The sequence below is a fragment of the Meles meles genome, chromosome 2 (assembly GCF_922984935.1).
Source record: "Meles meles chromosome 2, mMelMel3.1 paternal haplotype, whole genome shotgun sequence".
NCBI lineage: Eukaryota > Metazoa > Chordata > Mammalia > Carnivora > Mustelidae > Meles > Meles meles.
In genome coordinates this window covers 12,237,103-12,260,337 of record NC_060067.1, presented here as the reverse complement: position 1 = coordinate 12,260,337, position 23,235 = coordinate 12,237,103, and the positions used below count along the sequence as shown (strand labels likewise).

The window sequence follows — 23,235 nt, the reverse complement described above, 5'->3', positions numbered from 1 at the left end:
GCCATTCTGACACCTATGAAATGATATCTCACCTCACCTGGTTTTGATTTTCATTTCTTTGATGATTGGTGTTGTTAAACATCTTTTTATATGTCTGTTGACCATCTGTATGTCTTCTTTGGAGAAATGTCTATTCATGTCTTCTGCCCATTTTTTTAATTGGATTATTTGTTTTAGGGGTGTTGAGTTGTATAAGGGCTTCCTATATTTTGGATACTAACCCTTTACTGGATATATCACTTGAAAATACCTCCTCCCATTCAATAAGTTGTCTTTTAGTTTTGTTGATTGCTTCTTTCACTGTGCAGAAGCTTTTTGTTTTGATGTAGCCCCAATAGTTTATTTTTGTTTTTGTTCCCATTGCCTCAGGAGACATATCTAGAAAAATGTTGCTATGACCAATGTCGGAGAAATTACTACCTGTGCTCTCTTCTAGGATTGTTATGGTTGCAGGTCTCACATTTGGACCTTTAATTGTACATGGAAAACTTTAATATACTGATGAAAGAAATTGAAGTAGACACCAATAAAGGGAAAGATATCTTGTGTCCAGGATCATATAAATTAATATTGTTAAAATGTCCATACTACCCAAAACAATCTATAGATTCAGTGTAATCCTTATTAAGGTTCCAATGGCATTTTTTACAGAAATAGAAAAAAAATACCCTAAAATTTTTATGGAACCACAAAAGATCCTGAATAGCCAAAATAATCCCAAGAAAAAAGATCAAAGCTGGAGGCCACACACTTCCTGATTTTAAACTATATTTAAAAGGTACAAGAATTAAAATAATATGATACTGACATAAAACAGACACATAGATCAGTAGATCAGAATTGAGAACTCAGAAATAAACCCATGCATATATGGTTAACTAATATTTGGCAAGGAAACAAAGAATACTCAATAGAGAAAATATAGTATCTTCAATAAATGAAGTTAGGAAAACTGGATATTCTTATGCCAAAGAATGAAATTGGATCTCTATCTTATACCACTCACAAAATGGTAAAGACAAATATAAGACCTGAAACCATAAATCTCCTAGAAGAAAACATAGAATCAAAGTGTCTTGATAACCTGTTGTTTTGAAAATGATTTTACGAATGTGATACCTCAACCATAAAACACAAGGGCAAAAATAAACAAGTGTTACCACATTAAATTCAAAAGCTCCTGCACAGAAAAAGAAAGAAAGTGAAAATTTTGGGAGAAGATATTTGCAAACCACATATCTGATAAGATTAATATTCAAAATAAGTATGGGACTCACAGCACAAGACCCCAAATAATCTCACCAAAAATGGGAAGAGGACCCAAAGAGATGTTTTTCCAAAGAAAACATAAAAATGGCCAGCAAGTACATGAAAAGGTGCTCAACATCATTAATCACCAGGAAATGCAAATCAAAACCACAATGAGTTATCATCTCACACTTGTTAAAATGATTGTTATAAAAAAGACAAGTGATAACTGTTGGCAAAGCTGTGGAGGAAAGTGTTGGTAAAGCTATGCACTGTTAATGGGAATGTAAACTCGTGTAGCCATTGTGGGAAATAGTATAGAGGTTCCTCAGAAAATTAAATGTAGAGGTACTATATGATCCAGCAATTTCACTTCTGGGTATATATCCAAAGGAAAATATACTGTCTTGGAAAGACATGTACACTCGCATGGTTATTGCAGCATTCTTACAACAGAATGGAAACAACTGAAATGTCCATTGACAGATGAATGAAAAAGTTGTGATATATGTATCACACAATGGGACAGAAATTAGCTATGAGAAATAAGGGAAACTTCCCATTTTCAATAACATGGATGAACCTCGGGAGTGTTATGCTAAGTGAAGCAAGTCAAACAGAGAAAGACAAATTCTGTCTGATCTCACCTGTATATGGAAACTAAAAAATGCCAGACTCATCAGAGAGTAAAATGGTGGTTGCCAGGGGTGGAAGTTGAGAGGTGGAGGAAATAGGTGAAGATGATCAAAGTGTAAAAACTTCCAGTTACAAGATAAATAAGTTCTGGAGATATACTCTACAACATCATGGTTATAGTTAACAAAACTCTATATTTGAAAGTTGCTAAAACAGTAAATTCTACCACACACACAACACACACACACAAAAAAAACTGTAGCTATATGAGGTGACAGAAATGTTAACTAACTTTATTGTTGTAGTCACTTCACAATATATTCATCTATCAAAAGATTACTTTGTACACAAATTTGTACAGTATTATATGTCAATTATATCTCAGTAAATCTGGAGAAAAAACAGAAAATTGTACTAAACTTTAAAATATCAAAAATAAAAAAGTTTTATCCCCAAGGGTACAGGTCTGTGAATCGCCAGGTTTACACACTTCACAGCACTCACCATAGCACATACCCTCCCCAATGTCCATAACCCCCTCCCCCTCTCCCAACCCCACTTCCCCCCCCCCCCGCAACCCCCAATTTGTTTTGTGAGATTAAGAGTCATTTATGGTTTGTCTCCCTCCCAATCCCATCTTGTTTCATTTATTCTTCTCTTATCCCACTAACCCCCCATGTTGCTTCTCCATGTCCTCATATCAGGGAGATCATATGATAGCTGTCTTTCTCTGATTGACTTATTTCACTAAGCATGATGCCCTCTAGTTCCATCCACGTTGTCGCAAATGGCAAGATTTCATTTCTTATATGTTTATAAAAAAAAAAAATTGGAAGGGGAGGCGAACCATAAGAGACTATGGACTCTGAAAAACAACCTGAGGGTTTTGAAGGGTCAGGGGTGGGAGGTTGGGAGAACAGGTGGTGGGTAATAGGGAGGGCACGTTTTGCATGGAGCACTGGGTGTTGTGCAAAAACAATGAATACTGTTATGCTGAAAAAAAAGATACATAAATAAAAATATAAATGGCTAATAAAAAAATAAATAAATAAAAAAATTAAAAAGTTTTAGAAGTTTTACAAGCACAAAAAAGAAGGGAAACAAAGGTTATTTTCATGAACTGTCTATAATATGGGTCTAAAATCTTAAAGAGATTGCACACAAGTGTAATATTTTTTATTCTATTTCTATCCAGCCTTTCATCTATCAATAAAAATGTACCTGGCAAAATATCAATGATTTATACAAAAATTATTATAAAATCATTCCAGAAATAATTCAGTAATAGGAAATCTATTCATATAATTCATCTATTAACTTGCCCAGAAAATCAAATATATCTTGCCATAGGTGGAAAAAGAAGTTGACAAAACTTGACGCAGTTCTGATTTACAAAAGAAAATGCTAAGTGTAATAGAAATTAAGTCATTGATATTTTCTTCATATGGCTCATAAACAAGCAAGTTAATTAATGAATAAAATTTAGTCATTTCAACTAAATTTTAAAATAAAAGATGAAGGCAACTATCTTCATTATTATTAAATAAGTCTGATTTTATCAGAAGTAAAATTAGACAAGAGAAGGTGACCAGTGACATAAGAATTATAAAGGGAGATGTAATTTATTTCTAGTATCAGTTTAATGAACATGTGTCTGGATAACTACTGTAAAGCATAGGATAATATGGACAAATACCAGGATATGAAATTGAAATTGAATGGTAACTAGAACTTATGTATACAAACTATGACTAATGGAAAAGAAAAGGAAGAGGGAACCCATTTATAAGGCCAATAACAAAACAAATCAGTTGGCTGAAATTTAACAAGTATGTAAAACCTATATAAGAAACATTGGTAAACACTCCAAAAGACACACAGATGATTTTTTAAAATAATAATATATCCTTGGAATGGTGACAATTAAAATTTAAAATTAAAATTTTAAATTGGTCAGTTTAAACCAAATTTTAACTTTAAATTAAAATTTAAAATAGGTCAGTTTAAACCAAATAGTTGCACTTACTTGTATGCCAATGCAAATAACACTAGTCTTTTCTTCCTCAAGAGATAGTTAAGATTGTTTCTATAATACCATAAGCAAGCAGGAGAGGCCAAGGGTACCCAGGACTTGTATGTCATTCCCTAAAGACAAAACTCAGGACCACAAAATTCTCTGTGACAAAAGAGACAGTTTGCACCAAAATATTTAAAGATTTTTAACTTGAAAAACAAAAAATGTCTATAAAGTTGAAATAATGTCACAGCAGTGCCCTCAAGAAAGTTGGGTGAGAAAATGTTCACAGGAAACACCAGCTCACCAAGCAAACAATGGGAGATGGGCAGACAGACTTTGTTTTTTTCTTTTCCCTATCTGTGACTTCTCAAATTAAAATCCTGGAAATTATGGACTGGTCATTATTGCTGGGAATGTGAATTTCTTTATGTAGTAGATTCAATATACATAGGGTCTTCTCTGGTTCAGTTACATATTTGGTGATTTTAGCAAAGTAGCTTAATCTTTCTGAATTTTGATGGCTCCAAGGTAAGAGATAATGATCATTCTTAGCTTGTGTGTTGGATTAGTAATAATGCATGCATTGTATCAATGAAAGCTCTTGGTAGGTGTTTAGTTAAGAGTAGCTATTTATTAAGTTAATAGCAAAAATGGTGCAGTTAGCAAGGGCATTAGCTACAGAATCACTGAATAGAGCTAGATCAGAGCTGCTTGATGGAGCACAAACTGAATATGAGTGACAATGTAATCATGTTACTTTTAGAGTTAAACTTATTAGAGAATGAATTTTAAAAGCCCACAAAAGGAAAATGGAAACGAATCAGAATGAAGAACGAAAACTATGTGGTAGGAATTACTGAATTTGAAAAGGTCTGGAGAGCAGCTTTTTTAGAAAAGGGATCCCAGAAATTGTTTGATGTGCTGGTTAAAGAAATACATATATTTGACAAAACAAATCACACTGTATACTTAATGCACTTCCTTTTACCATGTATAAATTCGCTCCTGATCTTTTTCTAAAAATGAGATGACCCTACACATCAATAGCAAGGTTATAATTTTTTTCAAAAGACAAAAAGATAATAACTACTAAGTGTTAGTGAGAATGAAGAACAATTGGAATCCTAGTAAATGTCTGATGGGATTATTGATTGGCACGAGCACTTGAGAAACTAGATTTTAGCAGTATGTACTAAAAGTAAACAAATGTATACTCTAGTATATATATACACCTAGTATGACACAAGCATACTTACCAAAAGACATGTACAAGAATGTTCATAGCAATGTTTATCATAAATAGCCCAAACCAGGATAGTCTACACGTTTATCAACAGCAAAATGGATAAATAAAATGTAGTATGTTAATTCAATAGAATCTACATAACTCTGAGAATGAACAAACTATACCTCTATGTAACAACTTGGGTGAATATAAAAAACATTAGCAAAAGAAACAAAATACAAAAGAGTACAAAATGTGTGGTTCATTGATACAAAGTTTAAAATCAGGCAAAATTAATCTGTAGTGTTATAAGTTAAGTGATTATTCTTAGGAGTTGTAGGGACTGGTGTGAGGAGAAAGAGGCATTGGGTATAATTTTTTGTTTCTTGATTTGGGTGCTGGTTGCAGGGGTAGGTTCACGCTGTGAAACTTCAGTAAGCTGTAAAATTGGGATTTAGGTCTTACTTCAAAAGATAGGTTACACAGAATTTTAAAAACCTTACAGCACTGACCCCAGGAAAACTGCATGTGAGAAGGAATTAGAAGCCTTATGTGAAGGCGTGTCCTATAGCTGTAGTGAAGGCAAGTCCCAAATCCTATCCACATTAGAGCTAGCTACATGCCAGTCAGCAGATCGCTCAGAGGCTGGAGAGATCGAGCTCGGTGCATTTTGAAGGCACCCTGCAGAACACTGGGCTTGAACAAGATTAATTAGAGATTCACTCCCTTATATGAATAGCAATGATTGTCATATTTCCAGATAGGCCTGTTCCATTAGGTGTTAGAAGCACATTTAAAATTGAATTGATGAATTTTAATTTGCTTCATCCATTAAATTTAAGATCTCACTGGCAAGTAAAACAGGATTTTTAACCAGTACAGTTAGATTATTTCCTTCTAACCTATTTGTTTCCTTCAATAGAGATATTTGGGATTTTTCTTAACCACACTTAAACATGCTATTTTTCTAGTTGATTTTTCCCAGAGAAATAAAGAATAAATATGGAGATGGAAACTCTCCTGAAATCTGATGTTATTAAATTTCCTGTGTTCTCCTCTGTTTGATAATAATATTAAATGGAAGGTACCTGACCTACTTCACTCTCGGTTTACAGCTACCAGGTGTCACTAATACTTTAAGAATGTACTTGCAATCAAAGACAAATTGGATTATTCTATTCCCAACACTTCAATTGGAAATAAAATATGCAAGACAATGTTTGTTGTTCAAGTATGTTTAGTAACATGAGGAGCATAAATGATTGAAGTAAGTATGATATCTAATTTCTCGGGACATGGGATTTCTGAAACTAGGTCATGATCCTGTGAAAATGAGAAGACAAGAACATTCTGTTTTACAAAGGCTTTTCCATACATTATATAATCTGGAGTTAGTACATTCCAGAGGCCCTTTATTCTTTGTTTATCTTACTGACTACTTAGTAAGCTTCAAACTTTGGGCTTTTGTCATTTCAGAGTTCTTATGTAGTTTGCAGTAAACAACATTTAACATAAGTACAATTCCTTATAACTGACATAGCATACCCATATACCATATGATCATCCCAGAGAGTACAGTAAAATAATTACCCCCTTTTAAAAATGTAGAAATGTTGTGACTCGGAGTTTAAATCACTTGCCTGAAATTACACAGCAAATGGAACTTGAACCCAGAACCTCATGTGCTTTCCAAGAACCTTCACCATCTTACTTTTTGTAATCCTCTTACTTAAGGAATAGAGACTTATCTCACTCAATACCTGCAGTAGTTGGTATGTGATGCACCTATGGGCAGACACAACTATTATAGGACACATTTCAAATGTCTTGGGAAGTGCTCGCTTTGGCAGCACATATATATCAAATGTCTTGGGAAAAAAAATCTGAATTTAAATCAAAATATGTCATTGAGGCTTATGAAATTTGGAGTCCAAAGAAAAATAAAATATAGTTAAGTGACATTATAGTGAGTATAAAAACACATTTTACTTTCAAAATTCTAATTACCATATCTTTAATTGTATATACAAATTTCAATTATCTTGCATATTTTTAATTTACATATGTGTGGTATGTTTAACATCTTCCATCTAGACAACTCCATGAAGAAATTTAAAAGTTTAAGTGATGAAAAATTGGGTGAAGAATATTCCAAAATCCAGGAAAGAAAAAATATATACACAAATTCTGCTTGTGAAATGTAAGATTAAGGTCACGTTACAGTGAGGATATTCCAGCTTCTATGACTTGTTGCAGATCTTTCCACTTGTTCTTATGGATGTCTGTAATGCTTTTCCTCCAGGGATCCCAATGGCTCTCACACTCACTGCCCTCAGGTCTTCATTTGAATGTCACCATTTGAGACCTTCCCTAGCCACTGTGTTTAAAAGTGTAACCCTCCTCCTCTTATTTTACTACATAGCGTATATACATAGCATATACACTACTGTGATATACCCTATGTAGTAAAATAATCAGAGATTTTGATCTGTTTTGCCAACTGTACCTAGAAAAGTGGCAGGTAACGAGTTGGTGTTCAATAAGTACTTTTATTTTTTATACAAAGAAAGCGTGGTAGAAGAAAGGGAAGAAGGGAGAGAGGAAGGGAGGGAGGGAGAGAAGAGGGGAAGGAGAAAGAAAGGAAAATAAAGAGTGGGAGGGAGGAGGGCTGAAAGGATGTAAAGGACAATATTTTGTAGATTATACTTGTGAGAAAGTACCATTGGTAGTATCAACGGTTAATTTCTGCTGTTAATTAATATACCTGGTGCTTACTACTAATAAATCTAGAGAGAAAAAAAAACTTCAGGAGAGAAGAAAATAGAAAAATGAAGGAAGGTTCATGAGAATCAGAAAGATAAACAACCCTCTAAAGCTGTTTGCATTATTTACTTGATCCTCATAGGAACGTGTGAGAAAAGGAAACTTGAGGATTACCCAAGGATAAAGAGAAATTAAGCTGGAGATGAGGAGCTAGTCTAACACCCAAGGAGCCTCAGGACGAGAGAGAGTGAGAAATGCGGGAGGTTATTAGCTCAGGTTTCTAATGCCTAATCCTAGGCTTTTTGAAGTTTTCTGCAGACAAAGAAAAGAATGAAAATGAAGGAGGGAAAGGAAGTCATGCATCACTTCAAAATGTTTGCCAGGTATTTTTTAGCAGTACCGTAATTCATCTAAGTAAAGGCACTTTCATTTATATTTGAAGGTCGATTTACTCATTGAAAAGCCATTGTCTAAATAGGGACAAGTTTGTTTGCAGTGAAGCACTAGCATTCATATTAATACCACCATTACATTTTTAAGAAATTTATCCAAAAAGAATCATCTTGTATGAGAGTATTATATATAGTAAGTATATTTACCTCAGCCTGGCATGTGCAGTGGGACAGAGTTTTAAAACATTTACTGTTTTACTAGCAAGAATAAATGGGGTATCTGGAGACATTACTAAGAGAATATTTTAGAGACTTACCTAGAACTTCACTGTAGTATGAATTCCATTCTCCCCAGTAGGACTGAAATATGTAGTCTTGCAGAGGATAAGAGATAGTATTTTTAACCCTCTCACCGAAGGTCATCTGGTCAGTGAGCTCTGACAAAGCTGCAGGTACATAGGAGGCAGGAGCTGGGATTTTCCCACAATGTCTCTCAACTGTGGAGGCTGGAGAGAACCTCAATGTGTATACAAATGGAATTCCTAATTTCAGAGCAACCAGGTCCCCACAGATAGTTACTGGATCTGCCACTAACACATCAAAACGACCTTTCTGAAGTCTTGCCATTAACTGGGGATTGTGTAATACTCCATCACAGATTTGTACATTGATTCGGAAAAAAGTATCTAGAAGATTTCCTAGTTCCTTATAGAAAGTCCAGAGTGTGAGAGGAGTTGGTCTGTGGTCCATCCACAGCATTATCATATGTTCAATTAAGGAATCTATATTGCTGTTCGTATAGGAGACAGGTATCACCTCAAAATTCACGGGAGAATCAGAGTTAGAGTTGATTAATAGAGTTGTTGATGAAGCCAGTACAGTCACATTGTGATTTCTTTGAATCAGCTCTTCTAGAATGATCTCAATATTTAACCAATGACTACCATCCGTTGGCCAAATTAGCACATTTCCACTTAGAACAATTTGAGTCAAAGTCAAATTGAAAATCAGCAGCTGGACAAACTTCTTAAGCATGGTGATATCCATTATGAAAACCATCCTACTGTAGATCTTTTAAGATAAAAAGAAATTTTCCAAAGTTTATTTAGGTAGATTTTTTTTTCAAATAAATGATGTTTAATGTGATGGGTATACTCATTCATAAGTCACTTGATCTATAGATTAAAAGGAAACTAATATAATTCAAACCATTATATGCAATAATATTATTATTCTAACAACAGAAGTAAATCAAATCCTATTTGAAAGCAAAAGAAGTCTAGTTATAAGTCTGGTGTCTATGTACTCGGTGATAATAATAATAAATTATATATAATTATTTATGTATAATTATATATAATATATATAAATTATAAATAATTATAAAATGTATCTTTAATTTATCTTTCCTAAAATTAGGTTAAACAAAAAATAATACCACTTGTTACTGCTAAAACCACTGTCTTAAAACTTATAGTAACTTTAAGTTGGATATCTTATTACAAGGCAATTTTTAAAAGATTTTATTTATTTATATGACACAGAGAAAGACAGATCACAAGTAGGTAGAGAGACAGGCAGAGAGAGAGGAGGAAGCAGGCTCCCTGCTGAGCAGAGAGCCCGAAGTGGGGCTGGATCCCAGGAGATCATGACCTGAGCAGAAGGCAGAGGCTTAACCCACTGAGCCACCCAGGCGCCCCTCAAGGCATTTTTATATTGTCTAATTCAGTCCTTTCCAGAGTCTTGTGCATCATACATTACTTGCTGTATTTCATAGATAATGAAATTAATATTGAGTTGCATATCCCAAAACATATTACAAAATAGGGCAACTGAGACTATTATCATAACATCATTTGAGAATTGCTAGATTTCCATGGTCTTATGCCTCATCTTTGTAAGTTTTAGAAGCTTTGGCAATGCACAATGACAAGCGTTATTATTACTTCTCCATGGCTCATATTTAGGAAGAAAAACTAGAAACAACCTTCACTTAGAAGAGATTTTCTCAAAGATTACAAGATATTTTCAATTCATTGGATTATAGAACAAATTTCACACATTTGTCAGAGGAGCGTTTTCTTTTCTGATAAAGCATATTGATAATCATCTCCTCTTTGCAGGGAATTTTTCATTTTCTTTCTTTCTTTTTTTTTTAGATTTTATTTATTTATTTGACAGAGAGAGATCACAAGTAGACAGAGAGGCAGGCAGAGAGAGAGAGAGGGAAGCAGGCTTGCTGCTGAGCAGAGAGCCCGATGCCGGACTCGATCCCAGGACACTGAGATCATGACCCGAGCCGAAGGCAGCGGTTTAACCCACTGAGCCACACTGGCGCCCCTCATTTTCTTTCATATGATATTTTCATACACAAATTAAGAAAATAGGGTCTAGCACCACAAGAAGTCGCACGCTTTTTCATTCAGAGCTATGTAGTGGCTTAAATTGGGTGGATACTAGAGTTCAATCACCCCAGATTAAAAAACTATTCTTTTACAAGATTTGTGACCCTGGAATATTACCTGGAACCTTTCAGCCTTGGTTTTTTCATGCAAAAATGAGAGAGAGTGATGTTATATTACTTTGTGGATTAGCAATAATATCTGCAAAGTTGCTTTGTAAACTGTTTAGTTCAAAGGAAAAGTTTAGTAATGTAGTTTAATAAATTTGCCTGAAGATTGATCAGTAAACCAACAGGTTAGCTACAGAATGACCAGCTAGACACAGATATAATGATATCTGTCTGTTGAGATTTTTAGTAAATGCCAAACTCTATAAGGGCAACTATATACTGATGCTATTTTAAAAGTTAAGGAAATCAAAGAAGCTAAGAGTTGCCATTAAAAAGAGAAAATAAGAACAAATAATGTGATTAAAAGGATAGAAACCAGGAGTTGAGAATGGAAATTAAGTGATTTGTTTTCTTTTCATACTCTGTTGCCCTTAAACCGACTAATTACAGGCCTTTGAGTAACAAAAAGACCAGAAAGACAGAAAAAGGAGAAGAAGAGATAGAGAAATGATGGTTTTAGAATTGTTGCATTTGTGTCCTTTCAAAAGTCACCTTCAATTTGAATATAATGTCTTTACTTTTGAAATTAATTAGATTTTGAAGCACAACAGCAAGAGAAGAAGAGTATGAGTAATCCCCATGACCATTAAAATAAGTGTAGTGAGAAGAATTTCATGTATTTTCATAATTCTGTTGCTGTCATGGCCTTCCAATAAAAAAGGGACAAAGCACAACATCATATAAGGCATAATCAAAAGTTTATCTATATGATTCTTCGATTTGTCCAATTATTGAGGTCCATTTAAGTAGAATATAATAATTAATTAGGGATTTTTCATTAGCAATAGTTATATTGGCACTTAAAAGCTTATCTAAGTACATCCCCAAATCGAATATATGTAGGCAGTCCTAATGTACCCTCTTAATAAAAGAAGAAAGAAGAGTTCAAGGAGTCCATTTGCCACCTTTTAAGTGGCCTTTTCAGGACAGTAACATAATTATCTAATTTACTGAAGAGAACTTGCAGATAATAGAATTTATTAATAGCTAACATATTTGTTTTTTGTTTTCAGAATATACTTAGGTGTTACAGTGTTTAATTTTGCCTGTGCCAATGTAGATGTCTGTTATATCCATTCCCCACTTCCCTGTATGCCTGAAATATATTATTGTAAATTCAAACATTTTAAGAAGATAAAAAATAAATTATGTTTGGGGACATATGTAGGTATAATCTTTTATATTTGTTTTTGTTATTTACTTATGTTTTTTTTAGATTTTATTTATTTGACAGAGAGAGAGAGAGAGATCACAAGTAGGTAGAGAGGCAGGCAGAGAGAGACAGGGAGAAAAGTAGGCTCCCTCCTGAGCAGAGAGCCCGATGAGGGCCCTGATCCCAGGACCCTGAGATCATGACCTGAGCCGAAGGCGGAGGCTTAACCCACTGAGCCACCCAGGTGCCCCATAATCTTAGATTTTGACTTCCATCAGTGGGAAAAATAATAACTCCTGCCAAATATGCCCGATTTTGTGACAAAAATGAACTTCAGTGATTTAAAACGGTCTCATGTTTGTTGCTTCATGAGTTCCCTAATAGCTTTCTGAGTAAGAAGTGAGTAAGAGTATAGTGGGTTTGGCATTCTGGAAAGAGCACGAGTTCGGTTTGTCCAACTCCATCTTTTATATATAAGAACACAGATCAAGAAAGTTTTAAATAACCTCAAAGTTGTATTGCTAGTAAGTGGCAGTAGCTAGGAATGCCTAAGTATTCCAGTTCCCAGCCCAATATTCTTTCTTCTATTTTCTACTTTTTAAAATGTAAAATAAAGTTTATAATAACAAAAATTAGAAAACCATTACATTTTATAATTGTGAGTATTTGATAATATGACATCTTAAACATAGAGAGTCTAGAAAATAATATTTTAAATACATCTATGAAACATCAGTATGTGAGTAGCATGAATGAAAAATAAGTCAGCCAGAGAAAGTTTGCACCAACTAGAATATTGTCCTTATACTTTGAGTCACGTTCTCATTCTTACTCTGCTTGCTTTGAAAGGAAGTACTCCAAATGGTAATAAAACAGATATAAAGTTCTCAGAATCGTATTTAATAAAATTTTTGTTGTTTATAAAAGAGGCACATGCCCAAAACAAAGTTATGTTAATGTCCCATATCAGTAAACCAAGATTTAATATCTAATCTACCTGCAGGTTCAACCCTCCGCCTTCCCCCAGGCATATAACATTTACCTGCCAACTGGAATTTCCTGGTCAACCTTAAGAGGTAATCAGCTGACTTTTCTCTTCCTCTTAGGAAAGAAATTTTGCCTAAAACATTGTTTTCTTTGCCAGTGATGCCCTCCAATACGCTCTGTTTAAATCTTCCTTTTCTACAGCTCTACAGAGTTCCCCTCTACTTGCTAGATGAGATGCGTCTTATCTCTGAATCCTTTAATAAAGCCGATTAGATATTCAAATTTACTCAGTTGAATTTGTGTTGTTTAACAGTGTACATAACACTAGTTTGAAAATGTGTAGTTCATCTGTATGAAACTAAGATTAAAGTTCTTTAAAATATACAAAATGCTATCAGTTTGAATTGGGAATCCTTAAAACATTTTTGTATGTAAGTTCTTACAATTTTTCCCCCAACGACATACCATGAGTTAAAGGTCTCCTTTTCCTGTAAGCATTTCAATGAATGGCTAGAATTTAACTATGCGAATTCATTTCTCATTGTCTCTGGGACTGGGAGGTTGTCCCAAAGGCCATAAAGATGTCACAAAGATGGCTTGGAAACCACCTTTCATACTGTTTTTCAAAACATAATCAACTCCTTAGTAAGCTTAGAGTTTTAGCTTCGCATTAGAGCTTCAACTTTTTTTTTTTAGTTCCTGGAATGCATTTAGTTAATGCATTCTTGAAAGCTTAAATGCTGCCTCCAAGCGCTTTCTAATTGGTGCTCTCTCACCAATTTTTGTTTTTTTTGAATTTCAACATTTCAATTTTATTTAACAAGTTGCTTTTTTGTCTTGAAAAAATACAAAATTCATTTTGCAGAATTTATCCACATAAATAGTCTAAGTCCCATGTGGTACAAAATACATTTCCTAAATGGAATAAATGGAAGAGAAAGTTCTTCCCCCTCGACAAAGTACATGCAGGGGGCGCCTGGATGGCTTGTCAGTTGCGCCTCTGACTCTTGATCTCAGCCCAGGTCTTGATCTCAGGGTCATGAGTTCAAGCCCCACTGTGGGCGTAGAGCCTACTTAAGAAAATGAAAAACAAAAAAACCAAAACCACAACATATGCAGAGGAAGGACACGGAGGTCTGCGTGCTGCACGGGGGGCGGAGGGGGGTGGTCTGAATCTGGCTGTGAACACTGAAGCCTCAGGCCTACAGGTTACTGCATGTGAAACAGGTTGGTTTCAAAGCTGCCTTTTTTTGCTTTTCATAAGTTCTAGGTGGTTTTTAAAAATTATTAATAGGAACAGTTAAAAAAAAACTGAGCAGAAAGCACAGAGTTCCCATGCACCCCTCTGCACAGCACAGTTTCTGCTACATTTTTTCGCATTTGTGTTAGTATAGTGTTTGCAGGTTTATCTGTAGGATAAACTCCTTCTGGTGGGATTGCTGGGTCAGAGGGCAAATGCATTTGTCATTTGGGCAGATAGAACGACAGCTGCCTTTCAGAGGATTGTACTACTGGGAGTTCCTGCTGGCCCTGTCTCCTGTGAGATGGCTGAAGCCCCTTTCAGCTCTAAAGCTTTTATCCTGTCTCCCTCCCAGGACTCAAGCCCAGCGGGTAGATCTGTGGGGAGTTTTTCTTAGACGTGGGCTCCTAAACTGGCCACAGCGAGCTGTGCCACATGTGAGAGAGCACCAATTAGAAAGTGGCGGGGGAGTGGGGGGGTTGGGAGGTTGAGGGACCAGGTGGTGGGTAATGAGGAGGGCACGTACTGCATGGAGCACTGGGTGTGATGCCGAAACAATGAACACTGTTATGCTGTAAATAAACAAATAAAAATTAAAAAAAAAAAAAGCGCTTGGAGGCAGCATTTAAGCTTTCAAGAATGCATTAACTAAATGCATTCAAGGAACTAAAAAAAAAAAAGAAAATGTAAATGTACTTTTTCTTCCCCTTTGTTTTATTGTATATTAACGGAGTATCTTTTTAGAATTTTCTTTTAGCTCAGGGTTTCGCATCAAATGCTTCACCACTTTCTTCATTGTACCTCAGGCAAGATTCTCAGCCTTCAAAATGGTAGAGAATGGTGGTGCCTGTTTCTTGTAGATGTGAGGACTGAATGAAAAAAAAATTTGCATACATTATTTGAAACATCATCCTTGCTCAATAAACGTTAACTATATATGATAATGTAAGGAGAGACTCTTACTTTAAAAGCTACAGTTTAAACAGATCTTATCACTTAGATGCACTTCCTTTCTTCTGCTTCTCAGATAATGGTCCTCTATGGTGCCCGAGTTTTGGTGCAGGTATTCCTAAACACCACAAGTTCCTCTATAGGTGTCAGTCATGCTCAATATTGAGGCACATCAAAAATGATATGTTATGGGATGTCTGGGTGGCTCAGTTGGTGCCTTCAGCTCAGGTCATGATCCTAGGGTCCAAGGATCAAGTCCCTCATCCGCTCCTCGCTCTGCAGGGAGCCTGCTTCTCCCTCTGCCTGCTCTGCCTGCTTTTCCCCCTGCTTGTGCATGCTCTCTCTCTCTCTCTCTCTCTCTCTCTTAAATAAATAAATAAAATCTTTTAAAAAAATGGTATGTTACTAACAATGTATTCAGTACCAAGGTTCACAAGTGACTTAAGAAATACACACATAGAAAATTCAAAATTATTTCCATAAAAATGATCACCTCCATTCCCTTTCATTGAGTGACAGCAAAAAGTGACAGTGCCCTTGAAATTGTGCATGTCCCATAGCAAATTCCATCCTGGATGGCATGCTTATGGCTGTCCTCCCACTCATGGGTCTTTATGAAAAAGGGGATGCTACCAGAGGTCATTTGAAAGATTCTAACCAAACAAAATTAATTTACATCAAAAAATAGAGGAAGAAAGGAAGGAAGAGAAGATAGAGGGAGCAAGAAAAAGACTGGGAAGAAAGAGGGGGAAAAAAGTCCTAAATTAATATGTAGTACTCTTCAGGTAAAGAACCCCAATACATTTTTCTCTCCTTTAAAATGACTACTGGAAATCAAGCACTTTGGGGATATGCACATTCACATTTGTTTCATTTCTAGCACTTTATTTTATGTTAATTACCTTTGATCAGTGTTTAGTTCATGTAAAGATCTGAATATTATAGTCATAACTTTTTGAAGATGTGTTGTTTTTTCTATTTAATATATTTAAAGGAAAGTCTGCTATTTTTTATAGATGGTGTTAATTCTTAGAGAGCAATCATCTAATTATTTATGTGTAATAATACATTATGTATTCATATAAATCTAGCGTATAAAGATTATTCACATAAAAAAAGCTGTTTGTTTCTATACTGGCCAAAGGATATCACTGTTGATAGCAATAGGTAATGTTTATGGATTATAAATATTTTTACTGGCATTAAAATGCTACATTATTTTTTTTCTTAAATGTTTCCAAATTTTGGTGGGTTTTTTTGTTGTTAATATGTATATGAAAACAAAATTTACCTGGTTCAACTTTAAATAAACATATCTGAAGTCTGCCGAAGACTTTTCTTACTTTCAGTTAAGCACAGCGTTTTAAGCTCTGTTAGGACCAGATACCTATCCTCAGGCAACTCGCCCCAAGCAACAGTCAAGTGGAAACTTTTGCCTAAAGAAACAGCAAGTTACGTAGTGATAACACAAACCAATTAAACTCCAGTTAGCAAATTTAATATAAATAAGTAATAGAACAGCAGACTTCAAAAGCTAAATCTAGGAAGAGGAAAAGTAACTGAGAATGTTTAAACCTAAAATATTCTGAATAATTGATGGATTTACACTCGTAATTTTAAAAAAGAGAAAAAAATTTTCTAGCAGTTTTGGTATCTGAATTTCATCTGAAAATATTTTCTCCTACTAGTCACTATATAATTTTATCTTAGCAATTGATATTTCACAACCTCAATAATCTCATCTGTAATAGTTTTCTCTTCACAAATTCATTGCAAAAATTAAGAGATATAACATGTGATGGGCTTATTACAGTGTCTAGTGCACAGGAAGAAATCAATAAATACTGTTATTGCTATCATGATTTTGAACCATGAGTTTGAACCAAATACCCAAATGCTGAAATAAAAGAAACATTTAGGCATTATAATATCTGATTCCTAGCAATTAGCAGAGATTAAAGACTCATTCTCAGATTATTGCATTCCACTGCAGAAAAGTAATCTTACAGAAAGTTGTCCTACTTATTTACTCAGGTGTGACAATTTGAGACCTGAGTGGATATGGGTTCATTGCAATGACTTTGTTTAGAACATTAAAAAAAAAAAAAATCAAGTTATACATTGGAAAGAAGTGATTTTTAAAAGTCAGTTCCATTTATCATTTTCATTTATCATTCTACATGTACAAAGGCTTCATGAAAATAAATCACTCTGTCTCTTCAGTACTTTTGTTTCTTACCTGGTGCTTTGAATATGAGTGTTCATTGAGTGCTCATGTCCCTGACATCAATAAGAATATCGTTCATAAAACAAACTTAAATAGTCATTTTAAGTCAAAAGAGTGTAATTTGATTAGAAACATGATATTTTCAAAATCAGAGGATAAGAAGATTTTTAGAAACTTCATTACATTCCCATGAACAAATTGTTAAGAAAGATTAGTCTCATGTCTTGTGACTGGGAAAAATGGTGTGGTTTCATTACCAGTATTCACTTACAAGCACAATACAACAGAACATGTGATTCTGAGACTGCCAGCATGAGTAAGGTTTATCTGGGGAATAATGTCACTAATATGAATAAGAAGCACTGTGATCATGATAATTATTATTCCAAGATTGAGAACAAGTCGTTCATAAAAACGTAAGTAATGAGATAAAAATGTAAACCTATGTCGTGACTAAAGTGTTATGAACACACTCCTCTATTTCATTAACATAGATGCTGCACATATTCAGTCGTCTCTGTTTACTACACCTATGAGCAGATTAGAGAGTTTTTGCAGATCCTGACAGCTTGATTACCTCATAAAATTGCCATTTCTTCATCTGTTTTCTTCATTTTTAAGATCAAGTTTTAGCCCTACAATATTGACCATTCACTTCTATCTTTGTAAGCTAGTGTATAATCAGTATAGTAACTATGCTTATTTTCTTTGAATAACAGAACAGCTCAGATTTCATTTATATCCCAGGAGAGAAACATATATTTTTGAATTTGGGGACAAGTATTTAGCATACCCGGAGAAGAGGATGAGCCAATTATAATTAATGCTTCTTTTTAAAAAATATTTTATTTATTTATTTGACAGAGAGCTCACAGGCAGGCAGAGAGGCAGGCAGAGAGAGAGGGGGAAGCAGGCTCCCTGATGAGCAGAGAGCCCGATGCGGGGCTGGTTCCCAGGACCCTGATATCATGACCTGAGATGAAGGCAGAGGCTTAACCCACTGAGCCACCCAGGTGCCCCACAAGTAATGCTTCTTTTAACAATCCCAGCCAAAGAAACCACACTTATATGGTCAATTAAGTCATTATAAAAAGGCCAAGAACACACAATGGGGAAAGACAGCCTCTTTAATAAGTGGAAAACTGGCAGGGGCGCCTGGGTGGCTCAGTAGATTAAGCCGCTGCCTTCGGCTCAGGTCATGATCTCAGGGTCCTGGGATCGAGCCCCGCATTGGGTCCTGGGATAGGGCCCCACATCGGGCCCTGCAGGGAGCCTGCTTCTTCCTCTCTCTCTGCCTGCCTCTCTGCCTACTTGTGATCTCTCTCTCTGTCAAATAAATAAATAAAATTAAAAAAAAAATAAGTGGAAAACTGGACAGCTACATGCAGAAGAATGAAACTGGATCACTTTCTTACACCACACACAAAGACTAACTGAAAATGATTTAAAGACTTGATCAATAAGACCTGAAACTGTAAGACTCCTAGAATAAAATATAGGTGGTCAGCTCCTTGACATCAGTCTTGGAGATGATGTTTTGAATTTGACACCAAAGATAACAAAAGAAAAATAAGCAATTGCAACTACATCAAACTGAAAGGCTTCCACATAGCAAAGAAAACCATCAACAAATGTAAAGGCAACCTGCCAAATGGGAGGAAATATTTACAAATCATACATCTTATAAGAGATTAATATCCAAAGTATATAAAAACGCATATAACACAATAGCAGAAAAAAAAGGCTAGAGGACATGAATAGAGATTTTTCCAAATAACAGACAAATGGTCAACAGGTACATGAATAGGGGTCAACATCACTCATCATCAGGGAAATGCAAATCAAAACCACAACCAGATATCATCTCACACCTGTTATTTATTGATTGATTTTTCTTAAGTTTTATTTAAATTCCAGTTATCTAACATATAATGTAATATTGGTTTTAGGAGTTGAATTCAATTACTCATCACGTACATATAACACCCAGTGCTCATCACAAGTGCCCTCCTTAATACCCATCACCCATTTAGCCCATCCCCTGCCCACTGCCTCTCCACCAACCTTCAGTTTGTACTCTGTAGTTAAGAGTCTCTTATGGGCTGTTTCCTTCCCTTTTTTTCCTTTCCCCTATGTTCATCTGTTTTGTTTCTTAAATTCCACATATGAGTGAAATTATATGGCATTTGTCTTTCTCTGACTGACTCACTTCACTTACCAAAATACACTCTAACTCCATCCATGTTGCTGCAAATGGCAATATTTTATTCCTTTTGATGGCTCAGTTATATATATATGGACATTTGGGGTCTTTCCATAATTTGGCTATTGTTGATAATGTTGTTAAAAACATCAGGGTGCATGTGACCCTTTGAATCAGTATTTCTGGACCCTTTGGATAAATACTTAGTAGTGCATTTGCTGGGTCATAGGGTAGCTCTATTTTTAACATTTTGAGAAACCTCATACTGTTTTCCCAAGTGGCTGTACCATTTTCCATTCCCACCAACAGTGTAAGAAAGTTCCCCTTTCCCTGCATCCTCACCAACATCTGTTGTTTCCTGTGTTGTCAATGACTTCACACCTATTAGAATGGTTATTATCAAAAAGACAAGGTATAACAAGTATTGGCAAGGATATGGAAACAGGGGAACCCTTGTGCACTATTGACAGGAGTGTAAACTAGCACAGTCACTATGGAAAACAGCAGAGATTCCTAAAAAAATTAGATAGAACCACCATATGATCTAGTAATTCTACTTCTAGATTATACCCAAAGGAAACAGAATCACTATTTCTAAGAGATAGCTATATCCCCATTTCATTACAGCATTATTTTTATCTACAATGGAGATTAAAATTATAAATTATAATAAATTCTTACTTATTCAACCATAAAAAAGAAGAGAATCCTGCCACTTATGGTAATGTGGATGGACCCTGAGGGCATTACACTAAGTGAAATAAGTCAGAGAAAGACAAACACTGTATAATTTCATTTATATGTGGAATGTGCAAAAAAAAAAAAAAAAGCACCTCAACTCTGATACAGAGGACAGATTGGTGGTTGCTAGAGGTGAAGGGTAGGGCTGGGGGAAATGGATGAAGAGGGTCAAAAGGCACAAACTTCCAGTTACAAAATAAATAAATCCTGGGGATGTAATATATAGCTTGGTGACTATAGTTAATACTATATTGTATATTCAAAGTTACTAGAAGAGTACCTCATAAAAGTTCTCACCACAAGAAAAGATAATTTAACTATGTATGGTCACAATTGTTAACTAGACTTACTGTGGTGATCATTTGTTTATCTATACATACATAGAATCATTGTGTTTTACACCAGAAAATAACATATTATATACCAATTATAACACCCCAAAAGAAATCATCTTAATCTCTTCTTCATGCCTTTTAACATGTCCTAACCAATTAGCCATTAGCTTTTATTAATTTTTCATGATAAACAGCTAAAGCAAATTGAATGGTTTCTAGCTCCTAGACAGTATTGTAAGATCCTTTTATATGTTAACTAACTTAGTCCTTACAGTAGCTCTGTTAGAGATGGGGTGAATAAGTGCAGGTGTAAAGAGAATTAATTGCTTCTCCATGGTCACACACTTGTAAGTGGAAATTGTTTATCAAGAGCCTGTGCTCCTGATTGCCTTACAATGGGAGTCTCATCCGCATTATTTTCTCCACTTATAAGCTACTTCACTAGTACATGCTCTTACCACATCTTTCCAGGAGTTATGCAGAAGCTTGTAAGCTACCATCTTTTCACACCAGGTCCACATCTATCCAGATATTTTATATAAGATGCAATCTAGTCATAATACATCCCTTTAAACTGTTCTCAGTTGTTTAGTAGACAAAACCAAAATGCTTAGCATGACATACAAGAGATTTTGAAATATTTATTTGAATTAACTAATTTTTGCAAGCCCGACATCTTCATTGTTCTTTTTCATGCCTCCCCACCTTGCACTTTGACCTTCTTAAATAAAGAATCATCAGTAAAACCCAGCACACATAATGCTACTTTCAGATTCCACATTGGACAGTTTCTTTCTCCACCCTGGTGTTGCAGAAAGATTCATATTAACTATTTAAATTTTTTCTTTTATATCACCTCAACTCTAGTTTCTCAGAATGTCACTCTCTCCTATTACATTCTGCCTAACTCTTTTATACTCTCTGTTCTTTATACATATTTTCATTACGCATTGTTCATACTGTAAATATTCCCTCTCTTGTATGACTTCTCTGCTTGACCGAAATTCTTGAAGTCAGGATCTTCATCTTAGTCCTTTTTGTAACTTCCCTACCTAGGGGGCACCTAGTAAACAGTAGGAAATATATGAACAATGAAACAATGATCAGAGATTATTCATACTCATGTAAGTTTTTAAACACACACACACACACACACGGCTATATTAGTAATGGATTTATAGGAAGTCTAATCTCTTCCAGTTTTCTCTACTCACCACTGAAATTTCTAGGCAATTTCTATCGTCAATGCAATATCTGAATGAGAATTCAGTCCTGTTTTAAAACTTGCTATATGTCATCCATAAAAGAACTTAGCTGGTATCTTTGAGTCCATAAAATTGGAAAACAACACACTATAGTTACAAAGCATATTGTTTTTTATCTTCCTTCCTGTTCTCAAACGATACTAATAGATAGTTATCAATATGTAGGATTGAAAAAAAACTACAAGGAAATTAAAAGGCGATACAAAACTCTGTTTAAACTCAGATATTAATTTTAAAAATTACATACCCAAAGCTTCACTATAGTAGGAATCCCATGATTTCCAAAGAGTGTCAAACATGTAGTCCTGCAGACGGTAGGAGATGAAATTTCTTACTCTGTCAGTGAAAGACATCTGGTCGGTGAGTTCTGATAATATAGCAGGTACATAGGAAGGAGGGAATGGTACCTTCCCACAATGCTTTTCCACTGTTGAAGCTGGAGAAAACCTCAAGGAGAACATAAATGGAATTCCCAGTTTTAAAGCTACTATATCACCACAAGGAAATACTGGATCTGATATTAGGACCTCAAATTTGCTTTTCTTCAGCTTGTCCATCAGGTTTTGGTTTTTGAGAACACCATCACAGATTTCTCTAGACAGTATGTGAAAGTCCTTGAGGACTCTAGCTATCTCCTGATAGAATCTCCAAATGGTTGAAGGAGATGGCCTATTTTCCATCCACGTCAAGACAAAGTCCTTGATGATTCCTTCTATTCTTTCTTTGCCAAAGGGCACCTTATATATTTCAAACATCAGAGATGGTTTAGAGGCCGGCGAGATGAAAAGTGCACCAGAGGCAACTAAGACAGTCACGTTATGCTCTTTTTTAATCAATTCATCTATAATTATCTTAACGTTCAGCCAATGACTCCCTTCCATTGGCCAAATCAGAACATTGCCACCAAGAGTGATTCCTAAGAGACTAATCTTAAGAGAAAACAGCAGAATGTTCTTGTTTAACATGATGTATCTTGATGAGAAGACTTGATGAAATGTGACATAAACGAATTTCTCTGTTTTTCAAGCAAAAAGAAAAGGCAAATTATTTTTCAGTTTTGATTCAGAACAATTGATACCCTTAAGAGCCTTCTCTTGACCAAATAATATTATTCATGGTAGCACCTATTTTATGATAATTACAGGCTTGGGCTAACATGTGTCTTACTTCTCTATCTGTTGCTTTAGCTTGGGTTATGATTCTCACTCTCTGATCATTTTCTTTAACATGATCCTTCAAACCTTTCATTGCATCTAATACTTGTGAAATTCTTAGTATTA

General features: G+C 35.1%; 1 protein-coding gene across 4 annotated transcripts in view; it reads right to left on the bottom strand.

The window, feature by feature from the left end:
* The window catches only part of LOC123936298 (UDP-glucuronosyltransferase 2A1), a 67,061-nt gene extending 44,141 nt beyond the window's left edge, over positions 1–22,920 (bottom strand). For 2 of the 4 annotated variants that reach the window (XM_045996930.1, XM_045996934.1), the window contains exons 1-2: positions 22,205–22,920; positions 8,599–9,230 (exon numbers count right to left, since the gene is read on the bottom strand). In XM_045996930.1, coding sequence (XP_045852886.1) covers positions 8,599–9,230; positions 22,205–22,920 — 1,348 coding nt within the window. Of the gene's footprint in view, positions 1–8,598; positions 9,231–22,202 lie in introns of all 4 variants that reach the window. The other 2 variants (XM_045996944.1, XM_045996949.1) reach the window with 1 other exon arrangement.
* Between the last annotated feature and the right edge of the window lie 315 nt (positions 22,921–23,235).